Source organism: Oryx dammah, unplaced genomic scaffold (genome assembly GCF_014754425.2).
Source record: "Oryx dammah isolate SB20612 unplaced genomic scaffold, SCBI_Odam_1.1 HiC_scaffold_14, whole genome shotgun sequence".
NCBI lineage: Eukaryota > Metazoa > Chordata > Mammalia > Artiodactyla > Bovidae > Oryx > Oryx dammah.
The window spans coordinates 19815873-19843734 of NW_024070198.1; the positions used below are offsets into that span (position 1 = coordinate 19815873).

Below are 27862 nucleotides of genomic sequence, written 5' to 3' on the forward strand. Positions count from 1 at the left end.
AATGCCCAGGCTGTCTTTCCCCTGCACATACACATTTCCAGCACTGGTTTGTTTCTAGGCCTCCCTGGGAGTCCCAGAATCTAAGACATCTGACTTGATGCTATGCTGCCATAGGTGGGCAGGTCCTTAGGAAGAAAGAGCAACTCTGAGCTAGCCTCAGTGTGCAAACATCCAATAGGCAAGTTCCCATGTGTGTGTGTGTGTGTGCTCAGTAGCTCAGTTGTGTCTGATTTTTTGCAACTCCGTGGACTGTAGCCTGTCAGGATCCTCTGTCCTTGGGATTATCCTGTCAAGAATACTGGAGTAGGTAGCCATGTCCTCCTCCAGGGGATCTTCTTGACCCAGGGATCAAACTTGCGTCTCCTGCATTGGCAGCTGGAGTCTTTATTACTTTACCAGTCTTTGCGACCTGGGAAGCCCTAAGTTCCCACATGATCGTCTAAGCCATCATCAAGCCGCTTTCATCTTCCAGTAACAATATTTTGGAGGGTCCCCTTTTCTAATGGTGACGACAGGCCCTCACCTGAAGTCCCTGTCTCTAGTGCCACCCCCCCCCCACTCCAGGTCATCCCCTATCTGGACTGTTACTTGAAAGCACCCTGACATTGCTTTAGCCCTGTCCCTCCCTGCTTAAGAACCATGAGAACTCTTCATTAGCTGCCAAGTCAAGTCTAGACTCCTTCACCTCACTTTCAGGCTCTCCAGAATCTGACCCTCCCTGGGTGACATGACAGCTGTCTTAATATCTTTGAGGGGCTGTCAGAGAGAATAAGGATTAGTCTGAATCTGTGCTGCTCCAGCAGTAGAGGGAGATCACAGGTAGAAATTACATGGAGACCTAAGTGCCTCAATAGAAAGAATTGTTCTTTCTTTTCAGTGTGTGAGTGTGGACGGCAGGGGTGGTCGTGGTGGAGAGCTTGCATTTACAGAGCCCTGACAATGCACGAATACTGTGTGTGACGCTCATAGAATGGTTCTCTGCTCACCAGTGTAAGCTAGCAGGAGGTGACAGGTACAGCACATCCAAGCTGAACAGCGATCGTGTGAGGTTTCTGATAGTTTTAGACAGAATACTGTTTGTCTCCTAAATCCGTGACTGAAGACAACAGAAGGGATATTTTAGATTATCAGGAAAATATGTGTTTGTTTTGAATGTCTCGTGTTCAAGTTGTAGGTTTGGATTGGAGAGACAGGCAGAGGCCAAATTATGTAAAGCCCCGCTGGCCATGGTGAGGAATTTGGCCTCAAAAGCAGGAGAGTGACATGACTCCAGAATGGAAGCAGAAGAACAAAGAATGGACTTTCTAAGCAATGAAATTTGCAGCAAGTGAACATGGTTGGCCTCGGGTAGCAGTGAGCACCCAAGCCCTGGAGTAGGTCTGCCAGGGATGCTGCAGAGTGGGGCAGGGCTCCAGGAGGGATGACTTCTAAGAACCTGGTTACCTCTGATCTCACTGGTCAGCCTCACCCCCTCTAACCACTACCCTACGCCTGGTCTCCCTTTAGGATCTCTGAAGCTTCTGCTGGGAGGCAGCACCAAACTGTCTCCCCACCCTGCACCTTCTCTCCATAGCTGCCCTGCTCTCCTTGTTGTTGTTCAGTTTTGACCTCCCGCAGCAATGCTCTTGAGAATAAATTATTATAAAAGTGCACCAAGGGACTGACCGAATAAGCTATTATACATTTGAACAATGGGATATTACGTGGCCATTTACACTGAGGTGATGGAAGAAAATTTAATAACATGGAAGGATGGGCATCATATATGGTTATATGAAATAAGCTGTTGACAGTGTGGTCTGATTTTTGAACATTAACAAGAAATACACATGGAAAAAATACTAGATGATGTGTATATCAAAATGTTGTCCAATTCTCTGAGTAATAGGAGTAGAGGTATTTTCTTTCTATGTTTTCTAAATTTTATAAAATTAGCACTTTTTTTGGCTTTTACAAATTTTTTTTTTCATTTTACTGTTAATCAAAGCCACTTCTTTCTCATTAACTCTGGGCTACTGTAATCTTTTCTGTCTCTCAATCTCATTGTTGGTTTCATGTAGTCTAGTACATGACTATACACTGCTTTGTGTTAATATAAGATTGTTTCATTCACACTGGTCTTGCATGTCAGATTAAGACATTTTTCTCTGGATAAATTGTGACTTATTTTCTCATTTTCTCCATCAGTAAACACTGTGCAGGAATTGACCCCTGATGGTGGATTGGTGCTGGGTCCTCACAGTGCCACATAACCTACCTGACTTTCCAGGCAGACTCTGAGCTGGGGGCTACCCTCAAAATCCACAGTTCCCATGGGTGTGGTGAGCCCCATGAAAGTGAGGCTTGGTTTCTGACCCAGATACCCAGTCACTGGCATCTAGACTCTCACCCCATCACCCTGTTCTGCCTCTGTCTTCTCTGGTGATTGGACCCAGAGACCTGGGAACCTAAGGCCGGGTCCAAACTCCAAACCAACTGTCCTCTAGTTGCTGGAACACTGTTGAAGACTGAAAGGTCACGTTGCTATCTTTTCTCATTATTTGTGAATGGCATTAGGACTGAGGGGGTCTTTAGTGACTTCCATTCTTTCTGAAGTTATCCCATGTCCTTTTCTTGAAGAGCAGATCTTATTGCCCCGTGTCTGCCGTGGTCTGGGTACCGTGCTAGGCAGTAGCTCTGGAAAGCTGACAACAGGGCCCAGGTTTGGGAGATATCCCTTTGTTCTTGTGCTTAGTCGGTACTGGGAAGCAGCTGTTCTCTTGCATTTGAAAAGCAAACCCCCTGAAATGACCTCTGCAATGACTTCATCATGCTCTTTTCACTCCACAGGCCATTCAGACTTCAGCGATCACTGTGTGTGTGGCTCTGTTAACATCTCTCTCCCATCACTAAATCAGAGGGGCGGCAGAGCTTACTTAAGGCTCAGAACAGGAGACCCTGCTGTTTCCTTGACAGTTTGTTTCAATTCATTCAGACAGGATTCTCCATAGATACTTGAAGGGCTGTCAGGTGGAAGGAGAACAAGATTTACTCTGTAACCAAATCCTGCTGATCTGCAGCCCTAACTCTGCTCCAGTCTGCCACTTTCCTCTCTCTCCCTCACTACAGTCCCTGCTCAGACCTCAGTGCAGCCTTGCCCAGATGACTTCAGCAGCCTTCTCCCAGGTCTGCCTGCCTGTCCAGTCTTGCTCCTCTAATTCCTCCTTAGAGAGCCTAAGTGATCTGTTTCAGTTGCAGATCTCATCACACCATTCCTCTGCTTAAAACCCTGTAATACTTCTGCACTGCCTGCGGGATAAACTCTAAACTCCTTAGTGTTGCTTTTAAGACCCAGTCCCTGCTTGGCTCTCCAGCTGCATGCCTTACCCAGGCTGTCTGCCACCATAGAACCCCTTGCAAACTGAACCCCAAATGCTCCAGGTCTTTGCTGAGAACATTTCCCCTTGTCACAGCTGGGGCCTCCCTTGTGGCTCAGTGGTAAAGAATCTGCCTGCTAGGCAGGAGATGCAGGTTTGATCCTTGGGTCAGGAAGATCCCCTGGAGAAGAAAATGGCAATCTACTCCAGTATTCTTGCTTGGGAAATCCCATGGACAGAGGAGCCTGATGGGCTACAGTCCATGGGGTTGCAAAAAAGTTGGACACGACTTAGCAACCAAACAAAACAACTTCACAGCTCATTTGCCTTCCAGGTATTCCTTCAGATGTCACTTCCTTCTACCCCATCATCCAAGACCAGGTTTGGTATTCTGTCCCCTCAACAAGTGTCTAGTTTTACTTATCACATTTCTTGTCATCTTATCTTGTAATCGCCTGTTTACATGTATCTTCCTCTCCAGACAAGCTCCTTGAGAGCTGGGATAATTTTTTAATCTTTTATTTTGGGAGGTGGGGGGGGATGGTTTTATTTATCATCATGTCCCCAACACCAGTGCCCAACACAGATGCAATAGTTAATGAATGAATGACAGATGACATAGCAAAGATGACAGATGGAGGTTTCAGGGGGTTAAATTTCCACTTTGTGTACTGAACAACTTGCTAACAACTGGTTCAGGTTCCAAAAAAAACAAGGAACAGACTGGCCCACCAAACCCACCAGTGAAAATCCTGCCCCTCAAGTCTCCCAGAGGCCAAGTGGTCCTGGGCAGGGAGCTCCTTCAGATGGCAGGTGGAGGACATACCCTCCGCTCTTTCCCTATCTGTAGGAGGGCACAATTAGATTCACTTCTAGGGATAAATGATTTGAGTTGGGGTCCCAGTTCTGCAGTTACTGTGAGACCTTGAGCAAGTCACACCCTCTCTGAGCTTTCCTTACCTGTAAAACAGAGATGATACCTGCACTGCCTACTTCAGATTTTAGGAGAATCAAATGAGATCACCTATGTTAAAGTACTTTGTAAAAGCCTTAACATCAAATGAAAAGTATTATTACTTACCATGTCATCTTCAGGACTTGAAGCTTCGCTAATTTTAGCTTTGCGACTACATCAGACAAGCAGCGCCATGTGGAAAGGTGTACTGCTGCAGGCGGAGCTGAGAACCAGAGCAGAGATCTGCCTGCCCGAGCCAGGCCACTGCCCTAGGGGCAAGGCAACAGTGAGGATCGAGAGCACCTGTTTAGTTAGGATCTACACTTTCACTTTCACAAAGACCCACTGTTCCTGCCATCAGAGAGATTCCTTCGAGCCTATTACTAACCAAGGGGAAGTATGACCCCAGAGTCTTAAATCACCACGAAAACAGCAGAAACAGAAACTGCAAATGCAGTAAAACTTCCCTATCGGCCCCTTAATGTACGCTTCGTCAAGAACACTTGATAGCATTTCACTTCCCCTTTGGCAATACAAACCCAATGAAACCATTTCATTTAAAGGCTTTTTATTAGGAACCAGGGGAATGAGCTGTTATCCCTCTGTAACAGTCTAGAGCAGGTCATCAGGCCCAGGAAGGAGAGTGTCAGAGACGCTGTGGTGTGACTCGCTGCACTTGCTTAAGGCCCGGAAGGAAAGGCGGTGGCGACAGAGGGCGGCAGGAACTGGTGTCAGCCAGACATCCAGAGCCTGGGGAGAGCGAGCCCTCTGCCTTCCTTCCTCCACTCGAGGCTGGGGTGCGTCCCAAGGTGGAGAACATGGCTGGGGTGGGCAGGGCATCAGTGCTGGCTGAACCCTGGTTCCATCTGGTGCTGCTTCACTTGCCTGCCCTCCACTCTTCTTGCCTTTTAGTGATCAGGTATTTGAAGAACTCATACACAGACCAAGCGATGGCTGTGGAGGGGATCTGGTAAATGACTCTAGCCTGCACCCCTCGGAAGTAGGCAGTCACCCCGCCTACTTGATACACCGTCCTGAAGGCACTAGCCATGCCTGTGATATGTCCTGTAAGGTTTGAGTTCAAAGCCAGGGATTCCTGGGTGTTGAGCAGTGTTTTGCAAACGTCCAGTGGGGTTGTGGCAGCGGCAGCGACAGCTCCTGCGCAGGCTCCGGAGAGGACGTGGGAGCTGGGGTTGTACCGTCTCTGGGGGTTAAAGTGCTCCTGCAGGAATTCGTAGGTCATGAAGTGAATGGCTTGGAAGGGAACGTTCATGGTGAGCTGGGTGGTGTAGCTGCGGTAGAAGGCCCCGGCCCCTTCATTCCGCCACACTGCCCGGACACAGTCTGCCACCCGGCGGTACGGAGAGTTGTACATCTGCATCCTCTGCTTGATCACTGGCGGTGCCATCGGTGAGCAGGGAACGGCGACAGCATCCAGCCGGCGAGCAGGAACGTCCCGAAGCAGAGCCCCAAGGCAGCGGATCAGCCAATGGATTGGAGAGAGAAAAAGGTATGTGAGCTGTCAGTCGGCCTGCTAAGTGAAAGTTCCCCTTTCTGAGAGGAGGGGATAGGAGAGGGTTGATAAAGGGCTAAAAAATAATGGAACCACTGCCAGTAGGATTTAAGACCAACCAATTAATATACAAGATATATCTACCATTGAGACTCCATAAGGTTTCCTTGAAATAAGTACCTATTACTACTACCATCTTACTCTTTCATTAAGTCCCAAGACAAGAAAAGATTCAGTGGCAGTGAACATAATAACAAACACACAGCCCTAACGATCCCAATCCTTGGTTCACAGAATGCCAACTCTTACAATATGAGGACGCCATCCTTCCACAGGAGGAAGAGCTGGAGAAGGGTGACCAAATCAAAAGTCTTAGCCAAGAAGAGTGTGGCTTTAGCTTCCAAACATCTCCCACCCCCTCACGTGGATTCATGGTATGAGTTTGAGATCTTCAGCTTAGCTTTGGCCCTTTCCTTGCCATGGTCTTGTCCAGACAGGTAAAGAACTGGAACTTTAAGGAACATGGCAACTGTGCTATCCTTTCATATTTGTTTGGGGACTTCATTCTGCAACTGAAAAGCCAAGATCCAAGCAGCACTGTAGGGACTAAGCTCTGCTAACGTTACCCTTTCATTTCTATCTCAACCATTATTCATTCCAATAAGAAAGGCAGTATTTTCAAATGTCAAAATCCATTTTCATCTCTTGAAGAGAACTGAAATAATCTGCTAAATTTTTTAGATCAAATCCACTGCAAAGTGGACTTTCAGGAAGGTCCAGGAACAGGCCACAGACAGCCTGATGTTTTTCTAGGGAACCCCCAGATGAATTAAATCTCAGTGAATATGCTTCCTGCCTAAAGGGAATCTTCCTAAGCACTGACGGCATGGAGGGAGTGCCCTCTACTGGTAGGACAATGTAACACAGCAGGGTTTCCCACCAAAACTGATGGGGTGTTCCCTGGCTTTCTTCTGCAAACCCCAAATTAAGGAAAAGTCTAGAGATATAGACGAAGCTGCCCAGAGGGAAAGGGTGAGGAATCATTACCTTCCACTGGATTCATGGCAGCGTCATGAAGTAATGTTGCCACACACCCAGCTGCACCTGCAAAGGAAAACACAACTGCCACATGTAAGGCCAGGAGGGGGTGAATGACTCAGGGAGACCCCAGAGTGAAGGGGAGTGGCTGTGATAAACCACAGCAGGGAGAGGGGATACTAACAGCCAGTTTAAAAGACGGGAACCCACTGCTTCTAGATGCCTGTTGAGAGAAACGAGGCTATTTGTTCCCCCTAACTTACTATGGCCATCAGTCTGCCTTCCACAGCTACCATATGAAGGCCAGGAAGAGTCTGAGAGAACAGCCCAGATTTCATCAGCAAAGATGGCTCTGAGGACAGATGCAGCTCATGCCCCATATAGGAAGCTAGTCCACTGTGGCCAGGGGATGCCAGTGCATCAGCCCCCCAGAGGGAGCATGAGGGGCAGGCGGCTGGGTCTCCACCACAGAGCCCCACCTTCTGCCCTGCTGCCCCACGCTGCCCGGCCTGTCTCCAGAGCCTAACAGCTGTCCATCTAGACTTTCCTCTCAGGGCCTGAACTACCCTGTCCCTCCTCCTCTCCTCTCCCCTTTCACTTTGGTTTTCTCCAGGCTGCTATCCCTTCCCTCACTCCCACACAACCGTCAACCTCCGGTTTCTTTGGACAAAAGACCCACGCCCCACCCCCATTCTCTTGTTAAGCTCCTGTTTTGTCCTCTGTGACACAAACTGCCTCCGGGCAATTGGGATCCTGAAAATGTGAGGCGAAGAATTGAGGCTCCATTGTCTTCTGTGGGTAACTGGGTCACCTCCGATCCTACCCGGAGGAGCAGGATTAACACCTGACCACCAAGAAATACATAGAGTGGGCAGCTCAGTGTGTGTCTCTACATTGTCAGGGCATTAGAAGTTGATGCCAGGGAGAAGATAAAGGAGTCAAGCAGGTACATAAAGAAGGATCTGTAACCATTTGTTGAGGTGCCTGGAAGGTGTGAGATGGAAGCAGCTCATTGTCTTAGAACATCAGGTTTGGAAGTCCCTCCTCTATAATCTGGCCTAACCCAGCCCAAAGCTGTAGCTTCAAACCATGCTGAGACTGGAAAGCACTGATAGCAGCAAAGCCCAAAGAGTTGGGAAAGTGGGAGAACCAGCACAGGAAGGCTCAATACCATTGGCAATATGGCTATTGCCCCCAGGGTGGATTACATCACTCAATGTCTTTTTTAACTTTTCATAGCAGGCAAAATAGAGGGCGTGGGCAGGCCCTGCCCCTGTTGCTGTGACGTTCAGGCCTCGCATGGGCCTCCACAGGCCCTCCGTTCTTATAATCCTCCAGAGGGCCTCCAACACATTGCGATAGCGGGCGGCTGGATCCGGCTGTAGGCTCTGCATCCGGGTCTGAAAGTACAGAAGGGGGAAGTGCAGTGTCAGGGATCTGACGGCTCTCCCGGTCTCAGCACTCGGGCCTGAGCTCTGGGCAGACCTTCTATGTGAAACCGCGTCAATATGCAGAAGTGATACCCGGCATCCAGTTTTATTGCCTTCCAAATCTACACCCACTCTTTCCAAGCCGGATGGTTTTTTTTTTCCTGGTCATCTATGACTCTACAGGCTTCCTTGCTGGCTCAGCAGTAAAGAACCCACCCACCAATGCAGGAGAGGTGGGTTCAGTCCTTAGGCTGGAAAAGATCCCTGGAGAAGGAAATGGCAACCCACTCCAGCATTCTTGCCTGGGAAATCCCATGGACAGAAGAAACCTTCAGGCAACAGTCCACAGGGCTTCAAAAGAGCTGAACACAACTTAATGACTAAACAATAACACATGACTCTATGAGTAGAACACCATTATTTTCCCTCAAAAAATTACTCCTTGGTAAGTGTTCTTGAACTCCAAAGTGATTCATAGCCTCAGCAACAAATATTAAGCCTGTGTTTCAGGAGAAGTTGCTTTGGTATCTTAATAAACTCAGGCTAAGAGCTCTTTACAAGTGGATTCTAAAGTTAGCTATTTACAATATATTTTATTACTACTGAAAACTGATCCTGGGCCTGCTTCCTGATCACATACTAATGAGATGAGGACTAAACCTCTGATATAAGCTTGATGATAATCTGACTTCTTCAGAATATTTGGCACTGGCAGCTGGGCCTGTACATTACACTTTTGGCAGAAATAACATTCCTAATAGATGCTGGTCCAGTTTCCTGGGAAAGAAAGTTTACCTTCAAACTATGAACGTAGAAACCAATCTTGTCTCTAAAAGTGAGGGAGATTCCAAATTTCTAACCTAAACTGACTAAACCCCGAAACTGGCATCAATGAATAAAAATTAGTGAAACATAACCCTTGGAATCTCCAGAGGATTCAATGACTGGAATGAATGTATATAGTAGATATTCCGTATGACGTCCCTGGACAAAGTTTTATTGAAATTTGGGAAATTAATCTTATAGTTCACAAATCACCGACCTTCTCTGAAAGATGAGTCTACAGGGCAGATCTCTTATTTACTGACCCATTTCAAGGCTAAGGTGGCTTGGAGACTATCAGATAGTATAAAGTCAATATCCAGTGCCTGCAATACAGTAGGCACTCGAGATTTGTTTGTTGAATGAATGAATGGAAGAATGAAGAATCTTAGCTTTGTCTACACCACTTCAAAAACACCATTAGTGAACCAATAGGGGCAAGTAATGCCCAAGTACAGTTTAAATTCCTACTTCATTCCTGTCACTGATTCAATCTGGATTGAACAGCTGGAACCTTCCTGTTGTCCATCTGGAATCCAAGACTAATGTCTCTTCTCAAAAGTATGGGAGAAAACACTCTAACCATATTAACAAGTCCTAGTTAGCTGCAAGCAATCCACATTCCTCTAGAGTTATTTTCTCCTTCTTGCTACCAATAAAGAACTGGATAAAAGGTTAATTATTTGAAGTTCAGTCAGAAATTCACAGGATCACTTATCACAATGTGATACATTCTCTTTTACTTCTCCAAAAAAAAAAAAAAAAACACAAAACAAAACAACCAAAAAACATCAATTTCCAATAAAGAATGTGTTTACTGATCTTTCACATCACCTGGGAGGATAAAATTCATCAGAGGAGTTATTCAAGGAGACGACAGGCCTTGGCTGGGTAGGGACACTAATAGATAAACTGGTAGCTTAACAACTGTGTGTTTCCATAGGTTTGTTCAAAAACTAATCTTGTACTGAGGGAATGTTTAGAAATCCCAGTGTTCTGCTGGAGTCAATGTCATATTTGGGTAACCAGACTTGAAGGTCTGGCCTCAGAGGCCTGGAACCGTTTACCCACAAGAGAAACCAGAGATGGTGCTAAGTTACACTGAACATTTTACACACACGACTAAACCTAACTCACAATTCTAACTCAATGAAGATGCACCCTCATGGAGAGGACCCAGGCCTAAGCCACACCAAATATAAAAACAAATATGGCTTCCCGAAGAGAAAGATGAAATCTCTAAGTAAGAATGAATAGTCTTTGATATCAGAAAAAACCACTGCCTGGCTTTGAAGAAAAGTCAGACTAATAGGGAAGGAAGCAATGTGGTAAACCAAGCTACATTTCAGTATGAAAGCCTGAGTAGGAGCCCCAGCTTTGCTGGCTGTGTAGTCTCAGGTATGTCACTTAACCTCTGAGCTTCAGGCCATCATCTATAACATGAGACCAAGGATGGCTAGTGCACAGGGCTATTGTGGGGATTCAGAGTTAAAGCATGTAAAAGCCACTGCTAATTTATGAGGTGTCAGAAATACAAGGCTTTTTATTGTATTCAAATATGGTTCTCAGAAATATTAGTTCATACCTTAGAATTTACAGATCATGGCAGCATTGTCTTGTGTTATCAGGTTTTGAAGAAATGGATGGGCAACTAACTGCTCTTTAACCACTAATAGATCAGGCTTGATTTTTCATTTTTTGTTTTCACTCTAAAGTTCCTCTGTGGCTGCAATGATCGATATGTCCAGCTGTTCATCTGCAGGTCATGTTTAGGAAGAAGCACTATTGTGAAATTCTGTGCCTTGCTTGGTTCTGGAAATCTGCTTTTCGGAGGCTGTATGGAAGGCTGGGGAGTCAGACTTGGTTTAAATCATGGCTCTGCCACTAACTGTGGGACTGTGGAAAGTTACTTAACTTGCCTCTTTTTCTTCATCTATAAAATAATAAAAATGGTGTTTACTTCATGAAGCTGTTCCAAGGATTAAATCAATAACTGCAAGGCACATCAAACAGGGCATGACAAACATGAGCAATTGCCATTTACTGAATACTTATTATTAGATACAAAAAAAATCAAAGAAGCCAATGTTTCCATCTCCTAATCTTCCATTGGTTTGAAAAGATCTATTTGCCTTTGTTCTTTTTCTCCTTAACTTATAGATTTATTTGCTTCACCATTGCAAAGCCAAAAAGCAGCACCTTGGTGACAGGTGCTTAATAAGATATTGAGAAGAGTTCTGACTACTTTAGGCTGCAGAACCCACCCTTTTAGATAAAGTCTGGTGCTTGCCTCTGAAGCACAGAAAAGGAAAACTGGAATTCACTTGCACTCCCAAACCTATTAAGACCATGGAAATAGCTGGTTGAATAACTGTAGCCTAGCCAGGCTATGCTGACTTCCCATGGTCCCTCCCAAGGATATTTAACTCGACTAACTAAGATCATGGCATCCGGTCCCATCACTTCATGGCAAATAGATGGGGAAACAGTGGAAAAAGTGTCTGACTTTATTTTTCTGGGCTCCAAAATCACTGCAGATGGTGACTGAAGCCATGAAATTAAAAGATGCTTACTCCTTGGAAGAAAAGTTATGACCAACCTAGACAGCATATTAAAAAGAAAAAAAAAAAAGCAGAGACATTACTTTGCTAACAAAGGTCCATCTAGTCAAGGCTATGGTTTTTCCAGTGGTCATGTATGGATGTGAAAGTTGGACTGTGAAGAAAGCTGAGCACCGAAGAACTGATGCTTTTGGTGTTGGAGAAGACTCTTGAGAGTGCCTTGGACTGCAAAGAGATCCAACCAGTCCATCCTAAAGGACATCAGTCCTGGGTGTTCGTTGGAAGGACTGATGTTGAAGCTGAAACTCCAATACTTTGGCCACCTGATATGAAGAGCTGACTCACTGGAAAAGACCCTGATGCTGGGTAAGATTGAGGGCAGGAGGAGAAGGGGATGACAGAGGATGAGATGGTTGGATGGCATCACCGACTTGATGGACATGGGTTTGGGTGGACTCTGGGAGTTGGTGATGGACAGGGAGGCCTGGCATACTGCGGTTCATGAGGTTGCAAAGAGTCAGACACAACTGAGCGACTGAACTGAACTGACCCTGATAAGTGGCCTGGGGATGCACAGTCCTGCATGCCAGAGGCACTGTCAGCTTTCACTAGCAAACACTGTGATTGGCCTTTAGGCTCCAACACAGATACCTGCCTCTAGTCTTAGGGTACTTTGGGCTGCTCTTCCTCTCTGCCACCTATTTATGGTAAAAGAGGAAGAAGGGCTGCCTAGGGACAAGTAAACTGGGACGCCCCTTCTGAAGAAAGAGATCTGAATGTTACTTTCAAGTCTGCACAACAGTATCTACTGCTGTAAACCCTTCTGAAGGAAGAGATTTGAATTTTACTTTCAAGCCTGCACAACAGTATCTACTGCTATAATCAGTATTAACTGATCCTGAGTCCTAATGGTCTCACAGAGTTTTTCCCTCTAGTCATTTAAATCCCAGCATCTATGGCAAATGAAAATGATTCTTCTAAAATACGCTTTTGTATTTTTGAAAACTCCTGAGCATTTTTTTCCCTCCAGATGAAATAATTATTTAATGGAGTGCTTTGAGGCATGACTGTAATGTTGTATTACTAATAAAAAAAAAAAATCCAACGCTTATGTAAATGAATAAGAACTGTTCTTCAAAACAGTTACCTCGGAAGGCTGCAAGTGACTTATTTCAGCAATGCTGCTGCATTTATGCAAAACATTTCTGGAACTTCTCTTTCCAAGTGTTCCCTCAGTGGGTTTATCAGCTCAGGAGGAAATCAGTCTCCCTGCTTTGCTGTCCTACCTTATCTTTGACCCCCATCAGCATTACCCATTTTATTCTCCCACCTGAACTACATTTGATTCTGAATGGCTTCAGTGACTAAAACATCCACTCCACCTTGTCAGAGGACAAAGACTTGCCCCATTTAAGGACATGCAGCCAAGAATTCTAGAGCAGCAGTCCCCAACCTTTTTGGCACCAGGGACCAGTTTCATGGAAGGCAGTTTTTTTTTTTTTCACAGATGGCAGAGAGGAAGGGTGTTTTGGGATGATATGAGCACATTCCATTTATTGTGTACTTTATTTCTAATCTAATGCCGCCACTGATCCGACAGGATCAGCACCAGTCCATGGCCTGGAAGTTAGGGACCCCTCTTCTAGAAGCATTTCTAACAGAGGAAGTTACAGATTGTTTACAACAAAAACAGTATTTATGTAAATACATGGAGTAAGGAGATAGCTGCCCAAGGTAGTGGGACAACACTTAAATTGAACAGCTGTGGTAATATTTCTAAGTCAGTCACATTATTACATTGTATTTTTCAAGCCATTACTCTCCTTGATCCAGTTTTCATTTGCTACCCATCCTGAAAGACAGCACCCTAGACTATCTACTCAGACTCTACTCACAGTTCAACTATAGTGAGGTTACTTTGCAGTTAGATGTTAACTTCTGCATACCCAGCATTAACAACTCATAGTCATTCAATCTAGATTCTATATAAATGTCTGAAGAATCTTTTTAATTTGTACTTATCTGACATTTCAATATTGTTAGAGCACTAGCCATCCTCTTACTCCTCTCTCATGGATTTTACTATTTATTTCTATTCCTCCCAAGTTAATACTCTCCTCCTGAACATGTAACCTTTCCCTAGTTTGAGAAGAAGACATACGTCCAAGAGCTGTGAGAATTTTTCGACTGTTACTCTTAACACGTAAAGGAAGAACCAGTCTCTGTCAGTGTATTTATTTCAACAGTCCCCTTGAGTTTACGTCTCAGCTTATTTAGTGATGGCTCCTTTGCTAATGCACAAGAATAAGAACTGTAAAGAACAATGCATTCCCCCTCGTTACCCAGCTTTCTTCAGAAACACCTAGTCACCACCTAGTCTCGTATCCACTCAAGAGCCTGCTTGGTGTGGATGAAATTACTTTCACTTTCCCAGGAATCATGCCCTCAGGTTGGTCCCGTTTCATTTTCTTTACACTAACATCTACTTTCTTCACACTAACATCTATTTTCCAATACTGTCATGCCTCCCTTATAGGCAACTTTTCCCTTTTTGTCAACTTCAAGTGGCTAAAGATATACACTATGAGGTCCATCCCTCCTAGGAGGGGTGATGTGCTCCCTGCACACACACAACCCCATTCCCAGCTAAATTTTCATGTTCAGGAAATAGGTGGGGTATCAGGCCTGCTGCACAGAGAAACCGAAACTTTTCCCTGGTCTTTCCCATATTATTTCCAGTCAGGAGCTCTGAATTCTGACTGTACAAAGATTTCCACTCACTCATTGATTAAGATTTAATAAGTAAATCTTTCATCTAGCTGAGAGATCCTAGACTCTGGTTCCCGCCCTGTCACTTGTAAACACACAAGATTAGTTTATAAAAGCAATCGGAACATCTCCAACTTTTAAGATCCTATTCTGGGTCTTCAATAAGCGTCACCTTAATGAAGTTAGTAGCACTTACCTGTTCCTTTCCCATCCCACCCTATTCCTGTTTAGTCCCAGATGGGATCCAGGGTTTTGGCTGACAGATTTTCTTCCCAGAGTCCCGATTCAGATCTCACTGACGGTTAGAAATGGGTCCCGATTCCTGACTGGGATCAATTCCCGGCTGGGACCTTGCTTGCATGGAGTATCGGTCGAATAGTGTGGTGGTGGTAGGAGCCAGAAAGGAAACCCTGTCGGCTCCGGCTCTCGGCTGGGATCCTGGCTCCAGGCATGACCCAGGGGGTCGGGTCAGCCCCAGGTCGGGTTCGGAGCAGGTCCAGGTCTCACCTTGACGCAGTCGACGGGGTACATCACGCAGTGCTCCAGGATCCCTGCCACGGCGCCCGCCACCATGTGCGTGGTGACAGTGGTTCCAGCCGGCAGCGCCTCGTAGTCCGGGCCGGAGTCCGGATCCTGTCGTACAGGGGGCCTGCAGGCCCCGGCCTCCCCGCCGCTGGCCCCCCGGCCCACGCCCCGCTGCAGCCACCCGTCCAGCAGCGCCGACTCCCCGGGGCTCCGCCCCGGCCCAGCCGCCGGCCCCCCCGCCACACCGCCAGCACCCCGCCCCTCCAACTCCATCCACCCGGGCCAGCTGCGGCGCCCACCCTCGCCACCGCCGCCACTGCCGCCGCCGCCCCCCAACCCCGTCGCGTCTGCCTCAGGCGCGGCCCAGAGAGCCCGGGGCCTCCGGCTCCCGCTTGGCCCCGAGGACACGCCCCTCAGTCAGCCATTGGTGCAGCCGCCAAGTTAGCCCCGCCCCTTAGTTTACGTGAAAAAATATGTCTGTGGTATTAGTGAAGTTGCCTGTCATTCCTTCGCCCCGCGGCGTTGCTACCGCTTAGATCCCACCCCTTCCCCTTTGATCTTGGAAGCTTGTTGTTTATTGGCCATTTGATTGGCTAACATGTAAGATCAACCCGCCCTCCGACTTTTCTGGAGGGCGGGAGAAACTTAAGGCTGAACTTTGATAGGCTCAACCACCCTTGATGCTTTGACCCCGGCCATTGGCTAGCATCACGTCGGGATCTGATTGGCTACAGCAAGAGGGCGAAGCGCCCAGGGGCTATCGAGGCGGAATTTGGGCCCCAGACTGGCGCCGGTGGAGCTGTGTGCGCTGAAGGCTGCATCGCTTTGGGGGGTGGGGAGGAGGACGGGGGGAGGGGTAGGGCGGTACTCGGCCTTCAAGGTCAAACCGCTGACTGGTGCCGTTAAGATCCGCGCTCAAGCGCCTGCCCCGAATCCCTAGACTCGCAGGTCGCGTGCGGGCTGGTGGCCCTGGCGCGAAAGCTCTATTCCCGCGGGATGTCGGGCTGACGTAGGGCGGAGCCGGCCTGGGCTTGGCATCCCCTGGCGTGGCCCACCGGCCTGTCAGGAAAGCTGTTGCGACATGCAGGCGGCGGCCGGTTAAACTCTTGTCAGGTCGGGAGTGTTGTTCCCTGTGGGCCATGTGCGGGCACACTCCTGAGGGCTCGATGCTCCTCAGGCCCCAGAGTCACCCAGTAAACCCTGCAGTTCTTGAGTGAATGAGTTGGGAGACCTGCTGACTGGCCGAGAACTGAGGCCGAGAAGAGAGCTGTCGACGTAGGGGCGGGATGATTGAGACAATGACAGGTGGGGAGGCTGGGCAGGAGGCAGCTGCTGCCCAAACACAGCAGGAAAGTGCGTCAAATAGGGGAAGCTTGTCCCTAAACTGACTCACTGATGAGCCCCCTTCCCGGTGACGATTCCTTTGTTTTAAGACGGCTCTCCCTCGCAGACAGGTGGGCTGGAGTCTCAGAGGGACGCTTATGGTTAAAGAACAATGCCAGCAGCCCCCAGCCTTGAGCATCACCTGGGCCGTGAGGATACACAGGTGGTGCTTTGCTATGGCTTCAGGCGGGGTTGATGAACACAGGCTTTCCGCACTCCGTCTGCCCGGCTTCAGTAACCCTTCACTGGATCGTGTTTGCACAAGTTTCTCCAGCGTTTCCAGATAGGTCTCTACTCCCACGTTTACTGAAATGATGATGTAATTGTGAACTTAAAAAAAAAAAATCTGTTTCTAGCTTTTGCTTAGATAAGCGGTTTTTCTTTTTCTCTTTAAAGCTTAGCCCTTTTCTGGGCCTCCGAGTTTTTTATTTTTTATTTAACAAACTCACTTATTTTCTTCCTATTCAGCAATAGCTGTTTACCCTTTGGGTCTTGACCTTTTGAAAAATAATGAAACTACAAATCCTCATCCCTGCACCTCTGACCCTGTGCACACAAAATTTTGCCTATAATTTCTGAGTTTGCAGAGTCCCTAAAAGTGACTTGTGGACCCCCTGGAGGTCCATTAACTTCAAGTTAAGCCTGGGTTTCATAAAAAAGAAACCCACTCAATCCTGCTAGAGTACTAATTCCCTTAACTGCCAAACTGCTCTACTAATGAGCTATACCTGCCAAGTCCTTTCTCCTAAGCCCTACATTTTTGCTCTTTTAATCTGTGGTCACAAATGACCTTTCCAAATCCAATGGTCTTTTTCTTATTCCCATTTTTCTTCACTAAGAGGTAACACTTGCCCATCATTGACCCATCACTCACTGAAACCTTGTCCTTGTTTCAGGAGACACTGCTCTACCCTTTAGACTTCTGAATCTCCTACACTTTTCTACCCACTAAGGGGGAACATTCCTAAAGGTTTAAATACTTCCTATTCATCTAATAGTTTAGAGAACTTCACTATCCCAAATCTGTTTTCCTCGTTGGAGCCCTATCTATAGTTCCCGTATTGCATATCTTGTAAGTGAAAGTTCCATGTGAACATTCAGTAAATATGTATTGGGTACCAACTCTGCCTGGCACTGTATTTGAAACTGGTGATACAAGATAGAGTCCATGCCTTCATGGAGCTTACTTTTTAATGGAGAGGGAGGGATAAGCCGTTAAAAATATTGGTTAGCCCTAGATACTACGCTGATAACTAAAGTAGGGAATTAGGATAATGTGTGACTGGGTGGCTACATTTGTATGACTAGGAAAGGCCTTTCTGAGGAGGTAACACTATGGTATTCCCTGATGGCTCAGTGGTAAAGAATCTGCCTGCAATGCAGGAGACTCAGGTTCTATCCTTGGGTCAGGAAGATTCCCTGGAGAAGGGAATGGCAACCCACTACAGTATTCTTGCCTGGAGAATCCCATGGACAGAAGAGCCTAGCAGGCTACAGTCCATAGGGTCGCAAAGAGTTGGACATGACTGAGTGACTAACACTATGGTAAGTTCTGAATAACAGGCAGGAGCTCATGGTGGGCTCAGAGAAGGGCATTCCAGAAGAAACTAGGTGCAACTAAGGTGAGAACAAGGTTGGTATACAAAGGAACAGAAAGGTCAATGTGGCTGGAGCATGGTTGGGGATGGGAGAGAGTGATAGAAGATGAGGTTGGAAAGATAGGTGGAGGGTGAATATCCACTTTAATTTCTGATTTAACATATCCAAAGAATTGATGCTTTTGAACTGTAGTGTTGGAGAAGACTCTTTGAGAGTCCCTTGGACTGCAAGGAGATCCAACCAGTCCATCCTAAAGGAAATCAGTCCTGAATATTCATTGGAAGGACTGATGCTGAAGCTGAAACTCCAATACTTTGGCCACCTGATGCAAAGAACTGACTCATTTGAAAAGACCCTGATGCTGGGAAAGATTGAAGGCAGGAGGAGAAGGGGACGACAGAGGATGAGATGGTTGAATGGCATCACTGATTCGATGGACATGAGTTTGAGTAGGCCCCAGGGTTTGGTGATGGACAGGGAAGCCTGGCGTGCTGCAGCCTGGGGTCACAGAGAGTCGGACACGACTGAGCGATTGAACTGACTGACTGATTCCAAACTCAGCCGTTCCGCTCCCCACAACAACCAATTCCTCCATAGTTTTTCACTTCTACCCTATTAGACTCTAAAGTTGGGAGTCCTTGATTGCTTCAGAATAATTATTCTGAAATGTCTTTGTTGTAGTTCATACTCTCCTTTTCCTTCCAAATGATACTATATTTTCCCAGTGTCTGATCACTTTAAATGTACATTGTGATAACCTTTGAAAGACCTCCCTACCTCTGGGGTCTCCTGGCTTCACTGGTATTTTGATTCCTCTCCTCCTAGGGACATGGTAAAATTGTTTTTCCTACCTCCTTGAAGACAGGCATTGCTATGGGGTTTGCTTGACAAAGGAAATGTGAGAGAAGTGTAAGAACCACACATTACCTCCCCTTGCACCTGACTGGTGATGTTCAGATGGTAGAGGCACCGTCAGGCTGGGGTCCGGGTGAGGATGATGAAGCAGTCGCTTACTTGCCACCCTCTTCCTTCCAGATGAACTTTCAGCATGAGCAAGAAAGAAATATCTGTGATTTTAAAGTATAGATTTTAGGACTATTACATACCATAGCATAAGCTAGCCCAGCACTTCTCAGACTTTAGTATTATTCACTAAAGAATTTGTAGAAATGCCACATTATAATTCTGCAGGTCTGGGTGGGGCCTAAGATTCTGCATTTCTGACAAGCTCCCAAGTGATTCTGATGCTGTTTGAGACCCTGGGCCACACTTCAAATAACAAGGACCTTATCCATCCTGACTCTGATATACCCTCTCATCACATCTCTACATACTGTATCCTACATCTCACCAGCACTAAACTCTCCTAGAAAACAAATTAGCAAACAGACAACTTTCTTGGTTATATTCTTTATAAACCCTCAATAACTTCCCACACCTGCAACTCTTCAGTCGAGCACTGTAGAATCTTCTATTCTTAGGACACTTGTTTTTCCTATGCTCTCTTCTACCTCCTGTCATTTTCTGTGTTAATCTGTGAGACCACTTGTTTTCTTTAGTAACAAATATTTCAAGTTTTAGTTTGGGCACGTGGCTTCTCAGCAGCTTTTCCCCAGTTTCTCTTGCAGCTAGCTTTGTATGTGTGACTAATTTCTGGCCAGTGGGATGTGAGTGTAATTGATTTGAAACATCTGGGTTCTGCCTTTAAAAGGAAAGAGTCTGTCCCCTTTGAATATTTTCCTCATTTTCTCCCTTCCAGTCATAGAATACAGACCCAGAAGATGTCAACCATTTTTGGTCATGAGGACAAGGCCTACCTTAGCAGGTGGCAGAACAAGAGGCAGAGAAAACCTGCTGCCTTAGTGCTCTGGACTACACACTCTGTTACAGGAGAGAGCTTGTTCATGAAGTTGCTGTTAGTCTGAGTCTTCATTACAATTGATTTATATCTTCCCTAGAATGCATTTTGCTCTTTGTTCTTACAAAAATCTCATCTTGAAGGTCTAAAACAGGTCCTACTACTACTTACATTACTCTCTTTCCCTGAATTTCTTGTTGTTCATGACCAGACATGAAGTATGAGAATAATATAGAACGGGATTGATTCTGGCAGCCACACTTGAAAATAAGGCTGATTTCTCTACAGTTACTGAAAGGGAAATTGATTCTTAAATTATCAAGAATAGACCATAAGAGCTATAGGAATTCAGAGAGGGGGCAATCAGTAAGGAGTGAAGGGATGAGAAGATAGAGTTATATATTTTATCAGTTTCCAACTGGGGAATGTGTACAGGAAGACTTTCCAAAGGGTATGTGGGGAACAGTATAACGGAATCGATTTGTTGTTCCATATCTATCCTAAAACTAACCTTCCTGAGAAAGCAGATGAGGCAGTTCTCCTTTCCTTCTTCCCGTTTCTCAGTCTGTCCTTCCACCATATGAAAGACAAGAGTGCCTTTGCCCACCATCCTTCATCTTGTTAGAATTCATTGCCCTGGTGCATAAAAACCTCCATATAGCCAACAACTGAAAGAGTGTCTTCTTTTGGAACTTTAGTTACATCATCCTTTAAGCAATAAACTGTCTCTCTTTGCACATTTTTTTTTTTCAGATGGTGGTAGTTACTATCACAACATTTTTTTTAATGTTTTCTCCTAAATGATCTTATTTATAAAAGAAAAAAAAGGCAAAACAAAATCACTTATTTTGATCAGTCTAAGAAACAAACCTAATATCATGCCTGGCTCACAGGCAAAGCACCCCCAAATTACTTTAGCTTCACTGGTTCTTATCCAGTAGGAAGTTTTAGTTCATTTTGTACTGAAGATGAAATAGACACCAGAAAAAATTTTATTTGATACAGTAAATACATATTATTATTTGGGCACAAATCTTCTCACTGCCACTCATTTATTGCCTTCATTTATGAATTTCTATTATATCCTTATTATTTTGACAGAAACATGTTGTAAATTGTGTAAATAATTCCCCTAAACAATTATTTTTACATCATTTTGTAAACTGCACCTACTAGTCATATAATACCTTCTTTTCTTTTTGCTGTTTATTTTCACAAAGTAGATAAAACTGCATTCTTAAAAGCATCTACTTATGTACTTGGTAAAACAAAAGTGTTCCCAAAATAATATAATCTAAGATATAATACCCTGAACTTTTGGAAACCATTTCATTTAATTACAAGTAATATCTCCATCTCAGACGGTGACATGTTCTTTTAATTCTGTCAAATGTATAATTTTAAACTTGTTTAAATCTTGAGATAACAAACCTGTATATAATATTTTTATTATACCAATTTCTGCCTATCTGAAATGTCTTCTTATAGCACTTTAACATGACCTAAATAATAGAAGTAGGTCTTTATTCACAACAAGAAAAATCATGAAACACATTTTTAAGGGGTTTTCAGCTCCAACACCAAAATGCCTCTAAGTAAAAGGGAAATAAGAACAGTTAGTAGTCACTTGATAAACCTTTTTATTTCCAGAAATTGAAAAAGTGATTACTCAAATGAGTAACACATCTTTTTTCAAATGAGATGGTTTCTAATCCTTTAACAAATTTTAAGGATATAGAAAAATGTGACAAGTATTTGGCAAAATCCCATTTATTTGTATAAAAATTTTCTTTGGTACTACCTATAATAACAAAATATAGGAATAGAATTGGTGATGACCTCTATCTCACTTTACCAAAAAAATAATAGCCATCTAGAGATCCAGGATGTAGTTTAAAATGTTTTTAAACCCCCATTCATCTATTATTAAGTGGTACAGGCCAATAAACTTTTACTTTTTATGTAGTTATTTATCAGTAGATGGGAAGCCCCATCAGGAGGAGTATCTTTCTTTTTTCTGCTGTAACATAATATTTTCAGAATAGCTTAGTACCTGAAACACTCTAAGAATTTGGCAGAATTTGTTTAAAATAATAATGAATAAGACAGTCACAGGTCTTGGGCCTCGGCTGCTATTTCTCCCCTTAGGCGGTAGCAATGACGCATCCAGTAAGTTCCAGTTCCTTTACTCCTCAGCCCTACTAGGTGTCCTGCAGTTATAGCCAGAGACACCACACAACAGGGTGCTAGCAAAGCTCATCCTTTTCCTAATCATGACCTTAATTCTGGGAAGATGCCTTGTAAGCAACAACTCAAAAGAGAGTACAGAAATCAGGACTGGAAAATGAGCCCTGCCATTCCTTTGTAAGAGTTTACTAAAAGATAGATTGTGAGTTCTTCTTCCCTTTCCATTCCTTTCCTTCCTCTCTTACCAGTGGTCACCCTGAGGATTTATCAGACATGCAAATTTCTAGACCCTATCCTGGGCCTATCAACTCACATCTCTGGGAATGAAGCATGGATGTCTGCATTTTCCCTGCAGGTTATTCATACTGAGAAATACTCGTTTGTTATCACCAGGGCACAAAGAGTCACACACGACTGAAGTGACTAAGCATATCATCCTACTAGTTTTAAACATCCAGATGATGCTTGTTTTGTAGACTAACGTTATAGTCTCAGCAGGGTCAGTAAAGCTTAATAGTGCTAGCCAGTTCACATATTCTTTCAAATGATACATGTCAGGCCCTGAACTAGGTGCTTAGGGTACAAAGATAAATAACCCTAGACATGGTCTCTTTTCTATGAAAGAGTTGACTCATTGGAAAAGACTCTGATGCTGGGAGGGATTGCGAGCAGGAGGAAAAGGGGACGACAGAGGATGAGATGGCTGGATGGCATCACCGACTCGATGGACGTGAGTTTGAGTGAACTCCAGGAGTTGGTGATGGACAGGGAGGCCTGGCGTGCTGCGATTCATGGGGTCACAAAGAGTCTGACACAACTGAGCAACTGAACTGAACTGAACTTAGGGTCTAGTGAAGAACACAGGCATTAACCAGACGCTCACAAATGTAAAATTACAGCTGGGTTGTATGCTGTGAAGGGAAAACACATGATGCACTGAAAGTCTATGTTAGAGGGACTCGAATAGAGTTATGTTACACAGGGAAAGTGGCATTTAAAATAAGATCATAAAAATAAGAGTTAAGCCAAATCAGATGGGGAGCAGTAGAAGAGGTAAAGGAGGCAGAACTTTCTGGACAAAAAGACTATTGTATTGCAGAAGTCCTGTAGTGAGAGGTTTAGGCCAGTATTTGAGGACTGCTGCTGCTGCTGCTAAGTCGCTTCAGTCGTGTCCGACTCTGTGCGACCCCATAGACGGCAGCCCACCAGGCTCCGCCGCCCCTGGGATTCTCCAGGCAAGAACACTGGAGTGGGTTGCCATTTCCTTCTCCAATGCATGAAAGTGAAAAGTGAAAGTGAAGTTGCTCAGTCGTGTCCGACCCTCAGCGACGCCATAGACTGCAGCCTTCTAGGCTCCTCCGTCCGTGGGATTTTCCAGGCAAGAGTACTGGAGTGGGGTGCCACTGCCTTCATGTTTCTAGACTAGAGCACCAAATTTGGGATATCTCACAAATAAGCCTGACAATAATATGCTGACTTCAAGTCTGTGTCATGTGTGACCTCAACTAATATACGAAATTTGTATCATAAAGACTAGATTTAAATATTTTTAATTTCTTAAGTAAAATGGCTAAAATTGCAAAACTTTCCTTGACTATTATCAGAGAATGTAAACTGTCTGTTGTCCTTGACATACAAAGAAGATAAACTATCAGCAGGGAATGCCACTTGGGTTATTTATCTAAGTAGATGTGATATATTTTTAATGCTCTGTGGTGCTGAATCCTTTATAAATATGGGGTATCTTTTCAAAGCAAACAACTAGCCACAGTTATGGCGGCAACAAACATTATCAGCAATATAAATATCATCATTAGCGGAAAACAGCAGATATGGGCCTCAACCCAGGAACCTTAAAGCCCTGAATTATGTGTCATCTTCCTGGCTGTTTTCCAGGTTCTACTTTTCTTTTTTACTCTTTTTACCAAAGGTACATTCCTGACCTTGTTACCTGGTCCATGTTTGCCTTATCCAATGTGCATTTCCTCATTGCCTTAGTAGTTTAGACCAGGGTGGTAACAATGAGGTTAGTGAGAAATGGCTGCTCCTGAATACATTCTTAAGGTAGCACCAACGGGCTTTTCTTATGGACTAAGTGGGGAGTGGGTATGAGAGTAAGAAAAAGATTAAGAATAACTCCAAAATTTGGGGCCTGAGCGTATGGAAGAATGGAGTGTTTTTATGCCTTTACTAACATAGTATATCATCAAACATTTTAATCTTTCCCAGATTGGTAGCTGAGAAAATGGTATTTAACGTAATTTTTCCCTACATTTTAATTGTGAAAATTGTCAAACATACAGCACATTGAAAGAAGAGTGCTGCTGCTGCTGCTAAGTCGCTTCAGTCGTGTCCGACTCTGTGCGACCCCATAGACGGCAGCCCACCAGGCTCTGCTGCCCCTGGGATTCTCCAGGCAAGAACACTGGAGTGAGTTGCCATTTCCTTCTCTAATGCATGAAAGTGAAAAGTGAAAGTGAAGCCTCTCAGTCGTGCCCGACTCTTAGCGACCCCATGGACTGCAGCCTACCAGGCTCCTCTGTCCATGGGATTTTCCAGGCAAGAGTACTGGAGTGGGGTATGCCATTGCCTTCTCCGTGAAAGAAGAGTAACCCCTTTCATACAGATTTTAACAATTAAGGATAATTTTTAGCTCAAATAATTGGCTATCCAGAGATAGAATGGAATTCAGGTTTCACTGGACTCAGTAATTTAACCATGTCATCAAGAATTTGGGTGGGGGGGCTCCCTCAAACACTCCCTAAGAAAAGCAAATAAACTTTTTATTTGCTCCAGCAAATATGTCTCTTTACCTGGAATCAGGCTGTGTGACCACTCCTGAAAGCAACTGCTGCTGCTAAGTTGCGTCAGTTGTGTCCGACCCTGTGCGACCCCATAGACGGCAGCCCACGAGGCTCCCCCAGTCTCCTTGGGATTCTCCAGGCAAGAACACTAGAGTGGGTTGCCATTTCCTTCTCTAATGCATGAAAGTGAAAAGTGAAAGTGAAGTCGCTCAGTCATGTCCGACTCTTAGCGACCCCATGGACTGTAGCCCACCAGGCTCCTCCATCCATGGGATTCTCCAGGCAAGAGCACTGGAGTGGGGTGCCATCGCCTTCTCTGCCTGAAAGCAACAGCTGTGGCCAGAGAATGGGACTTTGCCCATTACCTTAGGCCTGGCTTGCATGTCCCACTCCTAGAGCCAGGATGGAGTCAGAATCCTCAAATTCACATGGCCTATTGAAGATGCCCACACTTAAATAAAATCAGAATGGAAACGAAGAGAAGGAGATTAATATCCTTCTCTCATCCCTTCACCCCAAGTACTGTGGGCATTTTCAACTGCATCCCACCTCCCCATCTGATATTTCTGAAGAGCCTTTCATTTCTGTGAATGACTTGTGGCACTGATTTCCTGTGTTTGTTACATTTTCAATCATCCTACTTGTTAATTCACTTCCTACAGTTGCCGTCCTCTTTTTGCACTGCTAGGCCATCGTTTTTCAAAGTACTCCAACACATGGCTATAGTGTTATTAGACTTTTACTGAAGGTTCAGGGTTGTGGAGAGGACTATAATGTGTCACAGAACTCAAAGATGAGTTCTAGATGTCAATGCTATTATTTGAAATTTCCCTGACCACCTTGTCTTGAAGACTAGTGATTTTAAAATATGTCTGCCAATTGTTTGATACTTCCTCCTTCAAAAAGTGAAGCCTAATTGCCCCACCTTTGAATGTGGACTGAGAGTTAGTGACTGGCTTTGAACAAATAACATGTGGCATAAGTGAAGATATGTGATTTCTGAGGCTAGGTCATAAAAAGAAAAAGCTTTACCTGGCACTCACATTATCCTTCCCTCTCAGATCACTCTGGGAGAAGCCAGCTGCCACATCATGAAGACACCCAAGGATCCCAGGAAAGGGTCCATGTGAGAAGGCACAGAGGCCTCCCACCAACAGACAGCATCAACTTGCCAGCCATGTAAGTATGCCATTTTAGCAGCATATAGGTCAGTGCCAGTTAAGATGTCAGATGACTAGAACCCCAGCTGACATCTTGATTGCAGCCTCTGAGACCCTGAGCCAAACTGCTTATAAATCCCTGATCCACAGAAACTGGGAGAGATAATTTATTATACAACTATAAACAAACAATATAGGGACTCTCTTGGGCTGCTCTCTCCTGTCTTGTCTGCCATCACCTTGCACAGGTCCCTCATCTTTCTTTTATTTCATTTTTTTTTTCTTTACCAGAGCTCCCCAAACCGAGTCTCTAGAGGGAATGCTCAAAATTTCTGTGTTTTATTTGGAGAGTAACTGATGTCTTCTTGGTCTAAACCTCTCCCATCTACAGTAAGCCCAGGGGATCCTACTTTCCCTGACCAAACATACCCGTTATCATCCAAAACCTACATATTCTGTCTTCCTACCAGGCCAGCTGATACCAGCCCCACTCAAACAGCTGCCAGCTTTTAAAACAATTATTCTTGTCCTAATAGAAGTGTGCGTGAGCACAGTGCTACATGAGCAGACAGGAAGCACATGAGTTGCCTGGGGGAGCTCACAGAGAGAAGGTGACACTGAGCTGATCTTTGAGGAGTTCATTTGGTAGAGAAGTGAAAGAAAGTCATTTACACAGAAGTAATAACAAGTGCAAAGGCTCAGAGGTAAGAAAAGGTATAATTCTGAGAACTGTAAATATGTCAGGGTTGTATGTTAGAATACCTGTTGAGCAGCCTGGATGATATTGGTGGTTAGATCATGTCAGGCATTTTAAGCCAAGACAAGAGGAGCCTGGCAGCCTACAGTCCATGGGGTCGCAAAGAATCAGACGCGACTTAAGCACACATCAGTTAGGAGACCACAGCTAACAGAATCCCCTGATTCAACTGATTTAAAATAAGAACAATAATGAATTTAGTACCTTAAATAATAAGTCCGTAAATAGGGCTTCTCCCCATGTTTTTTCTATATTTCTATTCTGTTATTCCCAGGCTTGCCCCCTACCCCGATGGTTGTAGTCATCTTATGATGACTACAGCGGCTCCAGGTATCCTTAAGATTATTTCTGGAGGTAGAAAAGGGCCCTTTTCTTCTCTCTCTCATTATGTAAACTTTTAATTTCTTTTAAGATGGAGGAAATCTTTCCCCAAAATGTCTTTCATCCTCCTCCCATTCCTCCCAACACCTGACTTCCCTTTAGCTAGAACTGTACCATATGCCCGGGCTCAATACTTGGTAAAGGAATAGGCCACTATGATTGATAAGGACCAGTCACAGTTTACTCTCTAGGGCTGAGGTGGGAGCTAGCACTCTTGAAACACATAGCCAAGCATAGAAGTGTGGTTACTAGAGTAAAATTGGGATTCTGTTTAACAAGGTGGAAGAGAGGTCATTGGTGTTTTGGGTAGGGAGTCAGCAGAATCTGCCACACTATGCCAAGGAATTTGGGCGGGAAACCACAGAAGGATTTTAAAACAGGAAATAGCATGATTATATTTCACTATGTCAGAATAGAAGGGTACTCAAGTGGGGCATGGGTCTTTGGAGGTAGGGTGACCAGTTAGAAGATTTCAGCAGATGATATTAGAGAGAATTTTCGGTCTTTGAATTAGGAACAGTCAGTGACTAACTGGATGGAATGGGAAAAGGAAGTAGGAATAGATTTAAGAATGACTTGCAGATTTCTGCTTGGGTGAATCACAGGGTATTTCATCAAAGTTGGGAATATGCATGGAGGAAGTTTGGGTGGATAAGGTGATGAGTGGAGCGACAGTGAATTTGGTCTTGGACAATGAAGTACCTACAGGACACATCAGGAGAGATCAGTAAATTTGGAGGGGATAGCGAAGACCACATTAAACT

General features: G+C 44.8%; 1 protein-coding gene across 1 annotated transcript; it reads right to left on the bottom strand.

Annotated features, from left to right (window-relative positions):
• Positions 1 to 4862: 4862 nt before the first annotated feature.
• Positions 4863 to 15337, bottom strand: SLC25A28 (solute carrier family 25 member 28). The gene is made up of 4 exons (XM_040254201.1): positions 14952 to 15337; positions 8034 to 8262; positions 6872 to 6928; positions 4863 to 5706 (listed from the first exon to the last, which is right to left on the bottom strand). The coding sequence occupies exons 1-4, from the start codon at positions 15240 to 15242 to the stop codon at positions 5189 to 5191; spliced, it is 1095 nt and encodes a 364-aa protein (XP_040110135.1). The 5' UTR covers positions 15243 to 15337; the 3' UTR covers positions 4863 to 5188.
• Positions 15338 to 27862: the final 12525 nt, after the last annotated feature.